At 44.8% G+C, this 15,656-nt stretch overlaps 1 protein-coding gene across 1 annotated transcript in view; it reads right to left on the bottom strand.

The window, feature by feature from the left end:
• Positions 1 to 15,656, bottom strand: part of SPON1 (spondin 1) — a 274,713-nt gene that overhangs the window by 106,242 nt on the left and 152,815 nt on the right. Inside the window, exon 6 of the mRNA XM_060104477.1 lies at positions 6,891 to 7,039. Coding sequence (XP_059960460.1) covers positions 6,891 to 7,039 — 149 coding nt within the window. The remainder of the gene's footprint in view (positions 1 to 6,890; positions 7,040 to 15,656) is intronic.

Raw genomic sequence — 15,656 nt, 5'->3', positions numbered from 1 at the left:
TGACCCACCTCCTAGAGTAATGAAACTAAAAATAAACAAATGGGGCTTCCCTGGTGGCGCAGTGGTTGGGGGTCCACCTGCGAATGCAGGGGGCGCGGGTTCATGTCCCGGTCCGGGAGGGTCCCGCATGCCGCGGAGTGGCTAGGCCCGTGGGCCATGGCTGCTGAGCCCGCTCATCCGGAGCAACGGGAGAGGCCACAGCAGTGAGAGGCCCGCGTGCCGCAAAAGTAAATAAATAAATAAATAAACAAACAAATGGGACCCAATTAAACTTAAAAGCTTTTGCACAGCAAAGGGAACCATAAACAAGACGAAAAGACAACCTTCAGAATGGGAGAAAATATTTGCAAATGGAACAATGGACAAAGGATTAATCTCCAAAATTTACAAGCAGCTCATGCAGCTCAATATCAAAAAAACAAACAACCGAATCGAAAAATGGGAGGAAGACCTAAATAGACATTTCTCCAAAGAAGACATACAGATGGTCAAGAGGCACATGAAAAGATGCTCAACATCACTAATCATTAGAGAAATGCAAATCAAAACTACAATGACGTATCACCTCACACCAGTCAGAATGGCCATCATTAAAAAATCTACAAACAATAAATGCTGGAGAGGGTGTGGAGAAAAGGGAACCTTCTTGCACTGTTGGTGGGAATGTAAATTGATACAGCCACTATGGAGAACAGTATGGAGGTTCCTTATAAAACTACAAATAGAACTACCATATGACCCAGCAATCCTACTACTGGGCACATACCCAGAGAAAACCATAATTCAAAAAGACACATGTGGGCTTCCCTGGTGGCGCAATAGTTGAGAGTCCGCCTGCTGATGCAGGGGACACGGGTTCGTGCCCCAGTCCAGGAGGATCCCACATGCCGCAGAGCGGCTGGGCCCGTGAGCCATGGCTGCTGAGCCTGCGTGTCGGGAGCCTGTGCTCTGCAACGGAAGAGGTCCCAACAGTGAGAGGCCCGCGTACTGCAAAAAAAAAAAAAAAAAAAAAAGACACATGCACCCCAATGTTCACTGCAGCACTATTTACAAGAGCCAGGACATGGAAGCAACCTAAATGTCCAATGACAGATGAATGGATAAAGAAGATGTGGTACACATATATAATGGAATATTACTCAGCCATAAAAGGAACGAAATTGGGTCATTTGTAGAGACGTGGATGGACCTAGAGACTGTCATACAGAGTGAAGTAAGTCAGAAAGAGGAAAACAAATATCAGATATTAACACATATTTGTGGAATCTAAAAAAAAAAAGGTATAGATGATCTTATTTGCAAAGCAGAAATAGAGACACAGACATAGAGAACAAAACAAATGTGTGGATACCAAGGGGGAAAAGGGGTGGGGTGGGATGAATTGGGAGATTGGGATTGACATATATATATGCTATTGATTCTATGTTTTAAATAGATAACTAATGAGAACCTACTGTAAAGCACAGGGAACTCTACTCAATGCTCTGCAGTTACCTAAATGGGAAGTAATCCAAAAAAGAGGGGATGCCTATATACATACAGCTGATTCACTTTGCCGTATGGTAGAAACTAACACAACATTGTAAAGCAACTATACTCCAATAATTTTTTTTTAAAAAGGAAAAAGAAAAAGAAAAAGAAGAAGAAAGAAAGAAAAGAAAGAAAGAAAGAAAGAAGGAAGGAAGGGAGGGAGGGAGGGAGGGAGGAAGGAAGCAGGGACCATTCAGTCTAGGAGAGGGACCGCACAGGGAGCTGTGGTCGCCCCAGGAAGGGGTGCCACACCCAGCCTGCCCAGAGGAAGGGACAGGGAAACTAATATGTGTCCTCAGGGGATAGGGGGGATGTTAAAGGCTGGCGGGGGGGGAACCCAGAGAATGGCACTTTCAAGGGCTGCCACAGTCTAATGTTTGCATTTCCTCAGCTGCTGCAGAGATTCCCTTAAAGAAACTAAGTACATTATACGGAAATAGTTATTTATGTATCCACCTCTCCAGCCCAAGCTGTGAATTTCTCCAGCTTGGAGACAGTGTGTCCTGCATTCACACAGAGCCACACTCCCCCTCACTGATTCCCCTCTTGCCACACCAGTCTTCTGTCAGTTCTTCAAGCATGATAAGCTCTTTTCTACTTCTGGGTCTCTGCACATGCTGTTGTCACCATCTAGAATGATCTTTTCCTTGTGCTTTTCTTTTGGGTCTCAGCTTAATGGTCTCAGAAAGACCTTCCCTGACTACCTTACTAACAAGGTCCCACCCTACTGCTGTTTTCTAGCCACCGCTTGTTGGTTTCTTCCTCTTACCATAATTTATAATTATTTAACCCTTTTTTCTTCTTGTCTCCCCCATTAGAATGCAGACTCCATGAAGGCAGGGAATGATCTGTTCATTGTTGGATCTCTAATGCCTGGCATTTATTTAGTAGATGTTTAGTAAAGTTATCAAGTAAATTACTCATGCAAGTAACAATTATGAAGCAATTAAAACTATACCCAGCTCAGAGGACACAGAGATGGAAAGCATGGGTTTGAACTTTGCAGTTTAGTGAGGGAGAGACATCAAACAAGGACTTGCATCATTACGTGATGATGATAATGATGGGGGAGGTACAGGGTGTTGTGGGAGCACATGGCAAGGGCATGGATTTTGTACAGAATTCAGGAAGGCTTCCAGGAAGAAGGAACATCTAAGCTGAGTCCTGAAGGATAGATGGAGTTCAACAGTTGATGGGGCGCTGGAAGATGTTTTCCAGGCTGAGAGAAGGCCCAGATGCAAGAGGGACATGGCTCTGGAGAGTCTGAAAGAGGTTCTGCATGGGTATAGCTTAGAGCTGCAGCAAGAAATAAGATGGGGGAGGTAAACAACGCCAGATCATAGAGGGTTTTCAAGCTAGGATAAGGAGTTTGGGCTTTATCTTGCTGTCAATCGGGAGCCATTAAACATCTTAATTGGGAGAGTGGCATAATCCAATTGGTATTTTATAAAATGGCCGTGGGGCAGTGTGGAAAACAGGAAGAGGATTGAAGGCAGGGAGACCAGATGGCTAGTGCAATAATTTAGGCAAGAGATGAGGATGGTTTAACTAGAGGTGCGGTAATGAGGAAGTGACCTGGAGGAATTTAGAAGAGAAGGCGGAAGTTGGGACAGGGGGCACAATCAAGGATGATGCCTAGCTTTCTAGCATGAATAACATGGTGAAGAGGGCACCATCTTTGGGCCACATCCAGCAGAGAACCAGACACCTAGTATACATGCCATAGATGTCTACTTAATGAAGTAGAAATGGTCTTAGTGAAACATTTTCATAAGATGAGTATACACCAGCTCACTTTCGGGTCCTGGGTCTACCTAGGATCTGCCATTCCCTACTGCCTCTACCTGCCTTGGGTTACTCATTTTGTGACCTGCCAGGCCAGCCTTAGTTCAGTATTTCTAATCCACAGTCCCCACCAGGACCCATTTGCCTCTGTCCCCTACTGAGAAGTGTGCCTTGTGCCCTTCCCCCACCCTCTCTGGCCACCAGTGTCATTATTGCCAATAATGCTACTGTAATTTTTCATTTATTTTCTTGGTGTTTTGAAGTTACAGTAACATTAAAATTTATACTCAGGGCCTCCCTGGTGGCGCAAGTGGTTGAGAGTCCGCCTGCCGATGCAGGGGATACGGGTTCGTGCCCCGGTCTGGGAGGATCCCATATGCCGCGGAGCGGCTGGGCCCGTGAGCCATGGCCGCTGAGCCTGCGCGTCCGGAGCCTGCGCGTCCGGAGCCTGCGCGTCCGGAGCCTGCGCGTCTGGAGCCTGTGCTCCGCAACGGGGGAGGCCACAACAGTGAGAGGCCCGCATACCGCAAAAAAAAAAAAAAAAAAAAAATTTATACTCAATAATATTATTACAGTTTTCCACTACTAATGCGATTATTATTTTTGTCCATTTGTGTTTGAAAGCCATTAGCATAAGATTTACCTCCAACAATATCTGCTGTGATTTTTAATGCCCTTGAAACTTGCAGCAAGCGATAAGTCTATAAGAGAAGGCTGGGAAGCATATAAATGTCTTTCTTGGGAAAATAGGGCTTTTATTTTCATCCTGATTGTACTCAGGTTCTTTGATAGAGCAGCTGGTAGGATATAATGTATTAAAGGCTGAGAACACTGTGTTAGTTTGTAGATGTGTTCAAACAGTTTCCTGGTTATTCAGAGGACACTTTTATATTCTAGGAAGATTCATATTCTTGTTCCTTTTTTATGCCGTTTCTTACCTGACTTCCAGAAAAATATAATAAATTGTGTGCTTGCAGGGAACAATATTTAGAACCATGAATTATTTGGAAGAGAAGGGACCCTGAAATCACTCTATCCTCCTGACTTTCTGAGGACCTGGGGAGCTGGATGCATGGCTTAGCAGAGCTCTGGAAACAGGCTTATTTCAGAGGCTGGAGAGGGGAGTTTCTCTGTGGGGCAGGGAAGGAGGATGAGCAGGGCAGGTCTCATGAGTGTGTGACCTGTTCAGACTCTCAGGGCCCCATACTGTGAAATTCAGTGTCACCATCTTGAAATTCTTAAGTTTTGAACAAGGGACCCCACATTTTCACTAGGCTCTGCAAATTATGTATCTGGTACGACATACAGGTTTTGGAGTCAGACAGGCTTGGGTTCGAGTTCTGGAATTCTCTAACTATTGACCTTATCAGTTTCCTTATCAGAAAAAATGGGAAATTTAATATTGTCTTCTCCAAGTAGAGGTGAGAGCTAAAAGTACGTGTTCAGCATCTAGAGGGCCTGACAGGTGGTGACAAACCCTAGGACATGCTCAGTGGGATTTTTTTTTTTTTGCGGTACGCGGGCCTCTCACTGTTGTGGCCTCTCCCGTTGCAGAGCACAGGCTCCGGACGCGCAGGCTCAGCGGCCATGGCTCACGGGCCCAGCCACTCCGCAGCATGTGGGATCTTCCCGGACCAGGGCACGAACCCATGTCCCCTGCATTGGCAGGCGGACTCTCAACCACTGCGCCACCAGGGAAGCCCTCAGTGGGATTTTTTTCCCATGTGCAATACCCATAATTAAACATTGTTATGACTTAATGTCAAGAACACTAGCCAGCTGGGAGAGCCAGACATCGTCAGTGTGTACAGAGGCTAATCCCAGGTGTGCTGATTAGGAACACGCCGAGCAAAGAACATTTTCCTAAGGGGGGCATAAGGCGGGGGGTTCCATCCATCAGTTTTCACCCTTTTTACTGCTATGACACATGACAGATAATGCTTGCCGGTACAATGTGGTCTCAGTTTCTCACCATTTATACATGCTTCCCGTCTCTCCAGAAACCTCTCAAGACAGCCAATGAGTGACACAGGCATTATTATGAAGATGCCCTTGACCTTGATCTAATTAATTTGCAAACTTTAGTATTTCAACTATTATTTGTAATAGATGGTTTTCAACATACGACACAACAGAACAGATATAGCCAGTGTATCACAATTCCATGCTTGAGAACCAGGAACCCAAACAAGGGATACTGCCTCCATGACAGGCGGGAGAGACCAGGACCAATATGAAGCCCTTCATGACTTTGCAGATGAACATGGTCGTGCAGTAGCCCGAATGAGTGATGCCAGTTATGAGGCATGGCAGCCAGAGTCAGGGAAACACGAAGTTGTTGGTAAGATAAACTTGTGATGAATGACATGCTGTCTCAAAACACTGGGTTAAACATTTTTTCTGAGACTGGAGAAAGTTTTTAAATCAAATTAATGAGAAACATAAGCTAATTCCTGGGCGTTTTTGGACTCTGGTCCAAAAGAATTCCTCAGGGGATTATAGTAGGAATCAGGTGACCTTTGCTGCATTCACTTTAGGGTTTGTGGGAGCTTGGAGTCCAGATGGTAGACGTCAGGAGGAAGGGCTAGGGGCCTCAGCTCTGCTTGCCCTGCTGCAATACACATCATGAGATACAGGGCCCAGTGTCTTCAGGGCCCCTGCACTGTCTCAGGAGATGTGGGCAGGAGCCTGAGCAGGCAAAAGCCCCTCAGTGACCTGTGCTTGAAATGACCACACTCCAAGCACCGTTTGCTCTTTCTTTACTTCCTCCTACGCACTTGTGAGCAGTGAGATGTGGGTGCCTGCCCAGCTCTCTCAGGCCCAAAGGGCTTTTGTGGGTAGTGATGGCCAAAGCTGGACCATCTCCTCCCCACAGTGCAGCCTGTGAATGACCTTCGAAAAACCATAGCTCTTCTTTCAAGATCCCTCATCAGCCTCCTTCTAGTGCTTTTGATGAGGGATGATGGTACTTCCCAACAGACAGAAAAGAATGACGGACGATTGCTCCCTTATCTCTCATTGGTATGAATGGGGTCCTAGATAATAGTCCAGCTCCTGGGCCCACATGACACAGTACATGGTACATAAAAGATGCTTCCATCTATAATGATTATGATTAATCACTGACTAATTTATCAAACACCTCAAGACATAGATGCAAAAAGCATGTGCCGATAAATAAATGTTTCTCTTTGGAAATGGTGACTTTAGCTTAGAGTGACTGTCACTCCCCCAACCCTCTCATGGATCAGAGTAAGAAAACCGTAATCCACCGCACTGACCCTTGGGAGAACAGAGACATGGTATCCCAACAATGCAGCCACAGTAGCAGCTTTTAGCACAAGCTGAAGAAACCACAAATGCAGTTAGGGAAAATCTGAGACGACAAGATGGACATTTGTGCCTCTGTCCTCTACTGAACATAAAACCCCTCAAACCCAGCAAATAGATTTCACTTCCTATGGTACCAATTTTCCAGCACATTGTACTGTAAATTTCGAGCCCCTGGGAAAGAAAGCTAAACGATGCTTGACTGCATTTCTGGGTTTTGGTCCTTCTGTGATTGTTTTTCTTACCTGTTGTCGAATTTCCTCCTCCATTTTCACTGGTGAACCCAATTCTGCAACTTGTTTGACGCCTTCGCTGGCATATCCTCCATACTCCCATAACACGTAATTCTTGGAGTGGGATCCGCCGATGATTGCAGACCAGTGATTTGCCCGACCTGGGAAAGCCAATCAGGATGCAGGTATCAGTGTGTATGTGGCTAAAACACAAGTCTCTTAAAGGATGGGGAGGAGGTGTAATTGGACAATGATTCAAGCATCATTGGCTAAGCACCTGCCCTGTGTTAGGTCCTGCGCTATTCTGGGATGAATAAGACAGTCCGTGTGAGCAAGTATGTCTTGCGGATATATGACAGGGCAATGGGTAGATGTCTAAACAAGACACAGAAGTGGCCCAGAATGATGACTCCTGTCTGGAAGGATCTTAGAGAAGAAGAAAGTTGAGAGCATTTTTAAATGCTGAGCAGATTTGTAAGACAGAACAGAGAGGAAAGGCTATTTCTGGCAGACTCAGAAACATTAAATAACATTGTGTGTTTGGGGAGCCATAAGTAATTTAGCATTGCTGTGTCACAAACTGTCAACGGGAGAGGCAGGAAATGATGCCAGGGAGGTAGGAAGGGACCCGCTCAAATGAGTTTGGATGTCATTTGAAAGGGTCTGAAACCACTGAAGTGTTCTGGGCAGGGGAACGAAACAATCACATTTGACTTTTAGATAAATCATCCAGGCAGCAGCATGAAGAATGCATTAGAGAGAGCAAAATTGGAGTGTGGAGCTGGGGAGGTCAGCACAGAGCAAAAGGTAAAGGGAGTGAGTGGGGAATTAGGCTTGACAGTTCCTGGGAAAAAGCACTGCTGTTTTTAGCTGGCTTTTTTTTTTTAAACATCTTTATTGGAGTATAATTGCTTTTTAGCTGGCTTTTACATACCTTCCAGGGTGAGGGGCAGGCAGGCTAGCCATGTGAAAGCATGGGAAAGGTGGTTTGGATACAAGAACATGACCAGTCTACTGCGGTTTGGTGAGGATCATGCAGGATGATGACTGCAGTGGGATGTAGCAGGGAATTAATGGATGACACAAAGGGAGAACAGAATAAGATCTGGACAGGACCAAGAGAGAACTTAGCCTGAAGATTTTTCCATCTCAGGAGGGAGGAAGGAGAGGAGAGAGTCGACACCAGCACCACCCTGGATTTGTTTTTGCATGTGATGAATATAGATGCATATATATTGATTACTAAGTTACATACAATTCATCATAGGGTTGGCTCAGTTGTCTGCATTCTGTGGTTGGTTTTATAAAGTCTTAAGTTAAGGAACATTTTCAGGCATAGCAAAGAGGAAAACTTGAACTGGGTGGACCCAGCTGACAATTGCAGTTTATCACCCTGTGGCCCAGAGTGGGCAGAACTCTCCACGCTACCCCACCACTTAAGAAAGTGATTCTGAACAGGCCCTGATCTTGTTTACATCTGCCACCTGCTACCCCAGGGTGCCCTGACCCAGAGGCACATCAAGAACATGGGCACAAAGCCACCTGCCCAGCCTGCTGAGGGATGACATGACCCAGGCAGATGACATCACCATGTGGGTCCGCCCAACTGCTGGATCATTATTTCCCACATATCAGGGAAATGCAAGCTCCATGTCATGTCCTTAGAGAATGGAGATGTTGCCAGCTATTTCTCTAACTCACTTCCTGAGTAGGGAGAATGTCCTGGCTATCATCTAGGCCAAGAGCACTGCTTGTGTAGGGGCAAGGGTAAGAACCAGTCATGACCTTTGGTTCATGATGTGAACACAGGGAGACCAGTTTCAGCATCTCTTATTCCCCGGCTCTGTTCCACCAAAATGTCCCCTCGTTCCAGACCCAACCTACTTGCAATTTCACACTTCAGTGGCTCAGCACATGCTGCTCCCTCTGTGCTTTCCTCCTCTTGTCATGGCTGACTCATTTCCTCCTTTATAATTTACCCAGAAGCCTCCCAAGACCACCATAGAATGACTTAGGCCCTTGTCTTCTGATCACATTTTTAAAAATATTGAAGTATAGCTGATTTACAATATTATATTAATTTCAGGTATACAACATAGTGATTCAATACTTTTATAAAGTTAAAGTTACTACAAAATAATGGCTATATTTCTCTGTGCTGTACAATATATCCTTGTTGCTTATCTATTTGATACTTAGTAGTCTGTATATCTTAATCCCATACCCCTATCTTGCCCCTCCCCTTCCCCTTTCCCCACTGGTAACTATTAGTTTGTCCTATCAGCATAGATCACATTTAAGATCCCTGCTACACGTCTGTTTTCCCACTAGACTGTAAGCTCCCTGAGGAAGCCTGTCTTCAGACTGTATCCCCAGTGCCTAGCACTGAGCTTGCTGCATTGTGAATGCTTAGTACATGTTTCCTGAAGCATTCATCCAGTCAAATGCAAAGGTGGCAGTATATGTGCTCGAAGTGTTTGGGAACAGGCTGGCACAGATTTGATTCAACGTGATTAAATTCAAATCTCAGTTCAGCAGAGTTCCTAACTCCTACTGGGCTAAAGCACTCAGCTATTCTGCATGCTGTTAAAAATAAACACCAAACAACAACAAAAAGGAAAGGCATGGGTCTCAGAGCCAGCAGACAGGGATTCAAATCCCGGCATTTCCACTTACTAGCTGTGTAAATTTGGTCAAATTCCAATTATTTTATTTCCCTGAGTCCCAGCTCCCGCTTTTGTAATTCAGGGGTGATAATGCCTACCTTACTGACCTGTTATAAGAATTAAATTCAATTTTTAAAATAATGACATAAGGTATGTGCAATCGCTGACACGCAAGAGACCCTCAATAATTATAGTTTCCTCCTTCCCCGGTTGTTTGGGAGGCTACAAAAATGAGTAAAACGTGAACCTGCCTTTAATTCAATATAGGAGATAGGAGATACATAATATGCACTAAGATAAGAGAATAGGAACAAGCACAATCACAGGGGGGGATTAGGGGATGGACCCAGATGGCTCTTTCTGGTTTATTCATTCAACTTCCATTTACTATGTGCCAAGCACAGTGGCAGGCCCTGGGCACCAACAGGAATTGGATATGGTGCTTGTCCTGGAGGGACTCATGGTCTGGGGGTGGAGAAACAGATGGATAAGCAGATTACCTATAATCGAGCATGTTCAGAGCTCTAGAAACAAGAACACAGAGCAAAGGGGATGGAGCAGCTAATTCCAAATTCAAGGATTCAAACATACCACATTTATTCAAATTTCAATACATCGAATGACATCAACCACATAATAGGTACCTTCAAGGCACTAGGCTAAGGTGTGGGAGCAGACCACATCTTCCCTGGGGGACAAGGTAGGCACTCATGGAACAACAATCTGCAGTGTTAGAAATAACAATGAATTCAGGTGAGTGGCAGTCACTCCTGTGCAGAATGGTATGGGGGGAGGGGGCATGGTGATGGAGAGCCAGAAGACCTGGGCTCCAGGCCTCCATTCGTGACCATGAATCAGTCATTCCATCTCTGAGAGCCCCAGTTCACCTTTTAAAAATAGAGATAATAATTACTAGTCTGGACTATCTCCCAGAGTTGTGCAAATTAATTGGGCTGGTTTGGGAGAGAACTACGAAAACTTTAAAGAACTGTGCAAAAAAAAGGCTCTGTAGTTTTATAGACAGAAAGCACTATGGGAATCCAAAAGAGGAATCCACAAGAAGGCAGAGGAGGAAGGATATGTTCCCCTGGGAAGGAGACTCCCATGGGAAAACTGGCAGGACAGTAGGAGTGGGAATTCCATTAAAAATAGGTAAGGGGATTAAACACCTATTAGGTGTTAGGCATAATGCTTTCCTAGGTGTAACTCTCACTACAACCTCATTGTCACCTTATAGATGAGGAAATCAAGGCCCAGAGATGTTAAGGAACCTACCCAAGCTCACAGAGCTAGCAAGGGGGCAAAGCTGGGGTTCAAACCCAGATCCGCCTGACCCCAGAACACATGCTCTTTTCCCACATCCCATTGAGAGGTCAGGAAATGGAGACCGTTTGGTGGACTGGAGAGTTAGAAGACAAAGAGATAAGATGAAAAAGAAAGTCAGGGCCAGGTTGCAGAGGGTTCTGAGTGTCCATTGTGGTAAATGGCATCGGAAGAGAGAGAAACATTATGGAAGTTTCCTTCGGGGAAGAATGACATGACAATAGTTAACATGCATGGAGTTGTCACTACGTGCCAGGCACTGTGTCAAGGACTTGATCTATATTATTACATTAAATAAAAAAGAAAATTCCTTTTTTTCGAACCCAATAGAATTGTTTAGTAGATCAAATACATAATAGAGAAACATAATTGTGAGCTTGCCTTATAATCTTCTGTTTTACTGTAACACTATATCAATGGGAAAAAATGCCTTCTGAGATTCAAACAATTAACTTATAAAAGAATGTCCAGATCAGAAATTTAACAAAGAACTCCCTTCATAGCAAATGCTTATTTAAAAGAACTTTTATGAAGTATTCAGACATTAAGAAAGACTTATATGTAGCATACGCCTTTAAAATTATCAGAAAATTCTTTTGATATAGATACTATCATAATTTCCACCCTTCACATGAGGAAACTAACCTGAGATCACCAAAGCAAATGATTGAAGGTGCTGGGACTCAAAGTCAGGTCTGTCTGGTGCTAGAGCCCAGCTTTCCTCCACCCCACTGCACTGCATCTCTGGCAGGACACGCCAGCTGTAGGAGGGAAGAGGGCTCAAGGGTGAGGAGACCAAACGGGAGATCCATCAACATCCCCTGGATGAGTTGTGTAGGGCCTGACTTAGGGCTGTGGAGAGGAAATGGGAACATGGAGCCAGAGGTATGAGCCAGTAAGATCAGGGAGGATCGGACAGTCTGTGGGAGTCAGTTTAGTGAAGTAGTTAAAACTCTGGGTTTTGGAGCAGACCAACATGTATTCTAGTCTCCAATCTGAAACTTCCTAGATTGAATATGTTAGTCACTCTCAACTCAGTTTCCTCAACTGTAAAGTAGGGATATTGACATGACCAGCCTCGTGGTGTTTTTCTGAGGTTGATGTCCATGAAGTAATGACTAGTTAACACATGAAATGGGCTCAGTAAATACCAGCCAGTCAAATTAAATCTGAATGGGGCAGGACAAAGCCAGACAAGCTTCTGGAAGGCATGGGACCAAAAGGAATCTGATTCAGGGATTGGGTGCAGTTTGACTTAGAACTAGTGGGCAGAGATGACAGGAATGTCAGATGCAAGAACGTGAGTCTGAAGAAAATGGTAGGGAGTCATCCAAATGGGACTCAGTGGTCTAGAGCTGGCAGAATGAGATGCTAAGCAGACGCCAATTAGTTGGGGCACAGAGTTTAGCCCTGGGCCCCAGCATCCTCCAGGAAATAAGGGATGAGAGGAAGAGAAGCCCCAGGTAACAGGAGGCCGGGGGAGAAGGGGACAAAGTAAATGCTCATGACTTTCTTAAAGGAATACTCAGTGGGACTACCACCGGGGTCCTTGGTAAAACACCTGGGCTTCAGCCTCAGGGTAAAGGCAGAGAAACAAACACTACTGCCAACTCTTTGGCTCTCAGGTAAGGCCACAGCTCTTTGGGTTAGCATGCCTCTCTCTGACTCCAGCAGTGTTTAAGTGGCTCACACATAGCTGGGTCTAGATGGTTACTCCCAGTAGCTTGGATGAGGCATAGATGAGACGAGGCAGGTGGGAAGCTGGGAGGAAGAAATGATTAGATATGTGACTTTGAGACACTGCTAGCCAACCAGGTGTGCATCTGTCTGAAAAGCCACTCCAGGGGGACATCCTGAATATATGTGTACTCCCCTCATTTTTGAAATCTCTTCTTTGTCATCACTGGTGATAAATTACCAGGGTTCACAATGATGCCTAGAAGGCTAGGATGATGATGAAAGAGGAACCATGTCTTGCCTTTGTCTGGTGTAGGAGGAAGCATGGTGCACAGTAGATGGATTCTCTGAGGTGTTCTGCATATGGCAGGCATTCAGTAACAGCCAGATTTCCTGGACTGCTTTGCCAGTGGCTGCATTTCCCTGCCCACCCCAATCCTGCAGAAGCCACCCATTCATTTCCTTGACACTCACTCATAGCGCTTCACTGGAGAATATTCTACAGCCTTGGGGACTAGTTTGCTACAACCTCCTGCTACCCAACCTTAGCCTCAACCATCATATCGCAGCAAATCTTTGTCTGGGGACGTGGTTGGGCCCTTATGGAATTTGTTATAGTAGCTACACCAGAGCTCCTCCAGTCTCTAAGTCCTAGCCTCCTCCCCCCTTCTCTCTTAGTAGATGACTTTGTTACTTAACTTTTCTAAGAAAACAAAGGTCAACACACCCACAGACTTACCCGGGCAGCATGTGGCCAGTGATCAACAGAAAAACTCTGTGGACCTGCCAGCCCTGTTTGTAGAAGTTGTCTTGGCTCTCACTTTTCCCTCTTGCCCTGGTTATTCTCACCCTAAGCTCAATTCTAGAATCTGCCTGATTTCTGACACTTTGGATTTGGGCACAGAACTTGGCTCCTCTGGGTTTGCCCCTGGGTGCTGCCCAGGACACAGCTTATACTCGCCTTCTGGCTTTTCCTGCTCTTGGCTGTTTCAGGAACTCACTCTGACCGAGCTGTTCTGGTTTTTAGGATCTCGTCCCAGTATAGCCTACTAGAAAAAACCTTGCATGGGGAGATCTGTCATTTAGGCCAGAAGTTCCTCAACTTTCTATCATTCTGCCTTCCTTACTCAGCTAGCTATTTTTTCCTTCCTTAAGGTCTCAAGATAAGTGTCACTTTTCCATTCCAGGAAAACACTCAGGCAATTGAGTACAGTCTTTTTCATCTCCCTGAGGCCTCCCATAATAATATTCTATTCTATTAACTAATTAATCAAATGAACATTTACTAGGCAAATACTATGTACTAAGCCAGGGATCAGTAAGCTATACCCACTCCCTGTTTGTGTTCCAATAAAGTTTTATAGTTTACATATTATTTATGTATTGTTTATGGCTGCTTTCATGCTACAATGGTAGAGTCAAGTAGTTACAGCAGAGACCGTTTGGCCTGCAAACCCTAAAATAGTTATTTTCTGGCCCTTTATCAAAAAAAGTTTCTTAGATATGTGGCGCATATCTGGTGGCGCAGTGGTTGAGAGTCCGCCTGCCGATGCAGGGGATACGGGTTCGTGCCCCAGTCCAGGAGGATCTCACATGCCGTGGTGCGGCTGGGCCCGTGAGCCATGGCTGCTGAGCCTGTGTGTCCAGAGCCTGTGCTCCGCAACGGAAGAGGCCACAACAGTGAGAGGCCCGCGTACCGCAAAAAAAAAAAAAAAAAAAAAAAAAAGTTTCTTAAAATGTGTGCTAGGCCATGGTGACTCTGAAAAGAATCAGATTTTGTCCCTGTCCTTGAAATGTTCAGTGTGGAGGGTACGGTGGAGGGCATGAAGGATAGGTCATAACAGGCAATTACAATAAAATGTGAGCAATACAGCTTTGATAAAGGCAAAACCAGAGTGATAAAAAAGCATAAATAAGGGGACATTTAACCCAGACTATACCAGAGAAGGCTTCCTGGAGGAGATGGCAGTTGAGCTGCATTCTGAAGGCTAAGTAGGAATTAGAAAGGCAATTAGGGGGTATTTAGGCAATTAGGCAATTAGGAAGGGTATTTTTTGCAGAGGGATCTGTATGTGCAAAAGCAGAGCATAAGAAAAGCCAGAGGTACATGGAAAACCAAAAGTAGGTCAAGGCGTGTGTGTGTGCGTGTGTGTGTGTGTGTATGTGTATTTGTAAGAAAGGGATTATTGGTAATGAAGCTAGGCAGACCATGGAGAGATATGAATGTCTTCACAGTAAGTTTTTATTTTATCTTGAAGGCAATGTGAAGAAGAGAATAAGATATTCCTGTCTACAGACAACTCCCATGTCTATATATGCTCATGCAACTTCTGCTTCTGACTCTGATGTAGTAAATGGCACTGGACTAGCCCTCTGAACATAAGTAACTATAAAATTGGGCAAAATATATGAAGTACCAGTTTTCAGAAGTTGGAAAACAGACAGCAAAGGACAATGATCCCTGAGAGAAGAGAAACACAAGAGATGAGCCCCAGGTTTGTCCTGGACATTTTCTGGTTTGTGGTGTAGGAAAGCGGAGCACAACGGAGAATGGCAATCTGGCTAAACTGATGATGTAGAGATAGGAATTTGAGGCTACTGAGATAGATAGGATTTACTAGTAAAAATGCCAGAGAGGAGAGAGCTGCACAGAGAAGTTCAGAAATATGCATAAAACTCCCCTTAAATCTGTGACCAAACACTAAGCTGCACATGTGCAGGGTGGGACTCCACAGGCCTAGGAAAGAATAGTTATTGGAGAGCTAAGAGCTGAATGGAAATTCCAGAGATCCCACAATGCTAGAGATGTAGGACTTCCAACCATCCATATTAAAGAGACTTTGCTGACCATTCTGGAGTTCAATTGAGACCCTAGAAAAGCCACATATTAGGAGTAAAATGACATTAGCCCCAGAGCAAGGGATACTCTAGACTCACCCTAACAAAACTTAGAAAACAAGCCCTGAAAGTGAATCAAGCAGATCTACCACTAAATCTGCCATATCAAAACTCCGTATCTTTAAAGGAAGACGACAAATCTAGACACTCAACAATGTAGCATCTATGATGTCTGTCATACAATCAAAAATTGTTCAGAAGCAGGAAAATATGA

Source organism: Mesoplodon densirostris, chromosome 7 (genome assembly GCF_025265405.1).
Source record: "Mesoplodon densirostris isolate mMesDen1 chromosome 7, mMesDen1 primary haplotype, whole genome shotgun sequence".
Classification (NCBI taxonomy): domain Eukaryota; kingdom Metazoa; phylum Chordata; class Mammalia; order Artiodactyla; family Ziphiidae; genus Mesoplodon; species Mesoplodon densirostris.
The sequence above is the reverse complement of the archived record's forward strand: the minus strand, read 5'-3'. Positions and strand labels throughout refer to the sequence as shown.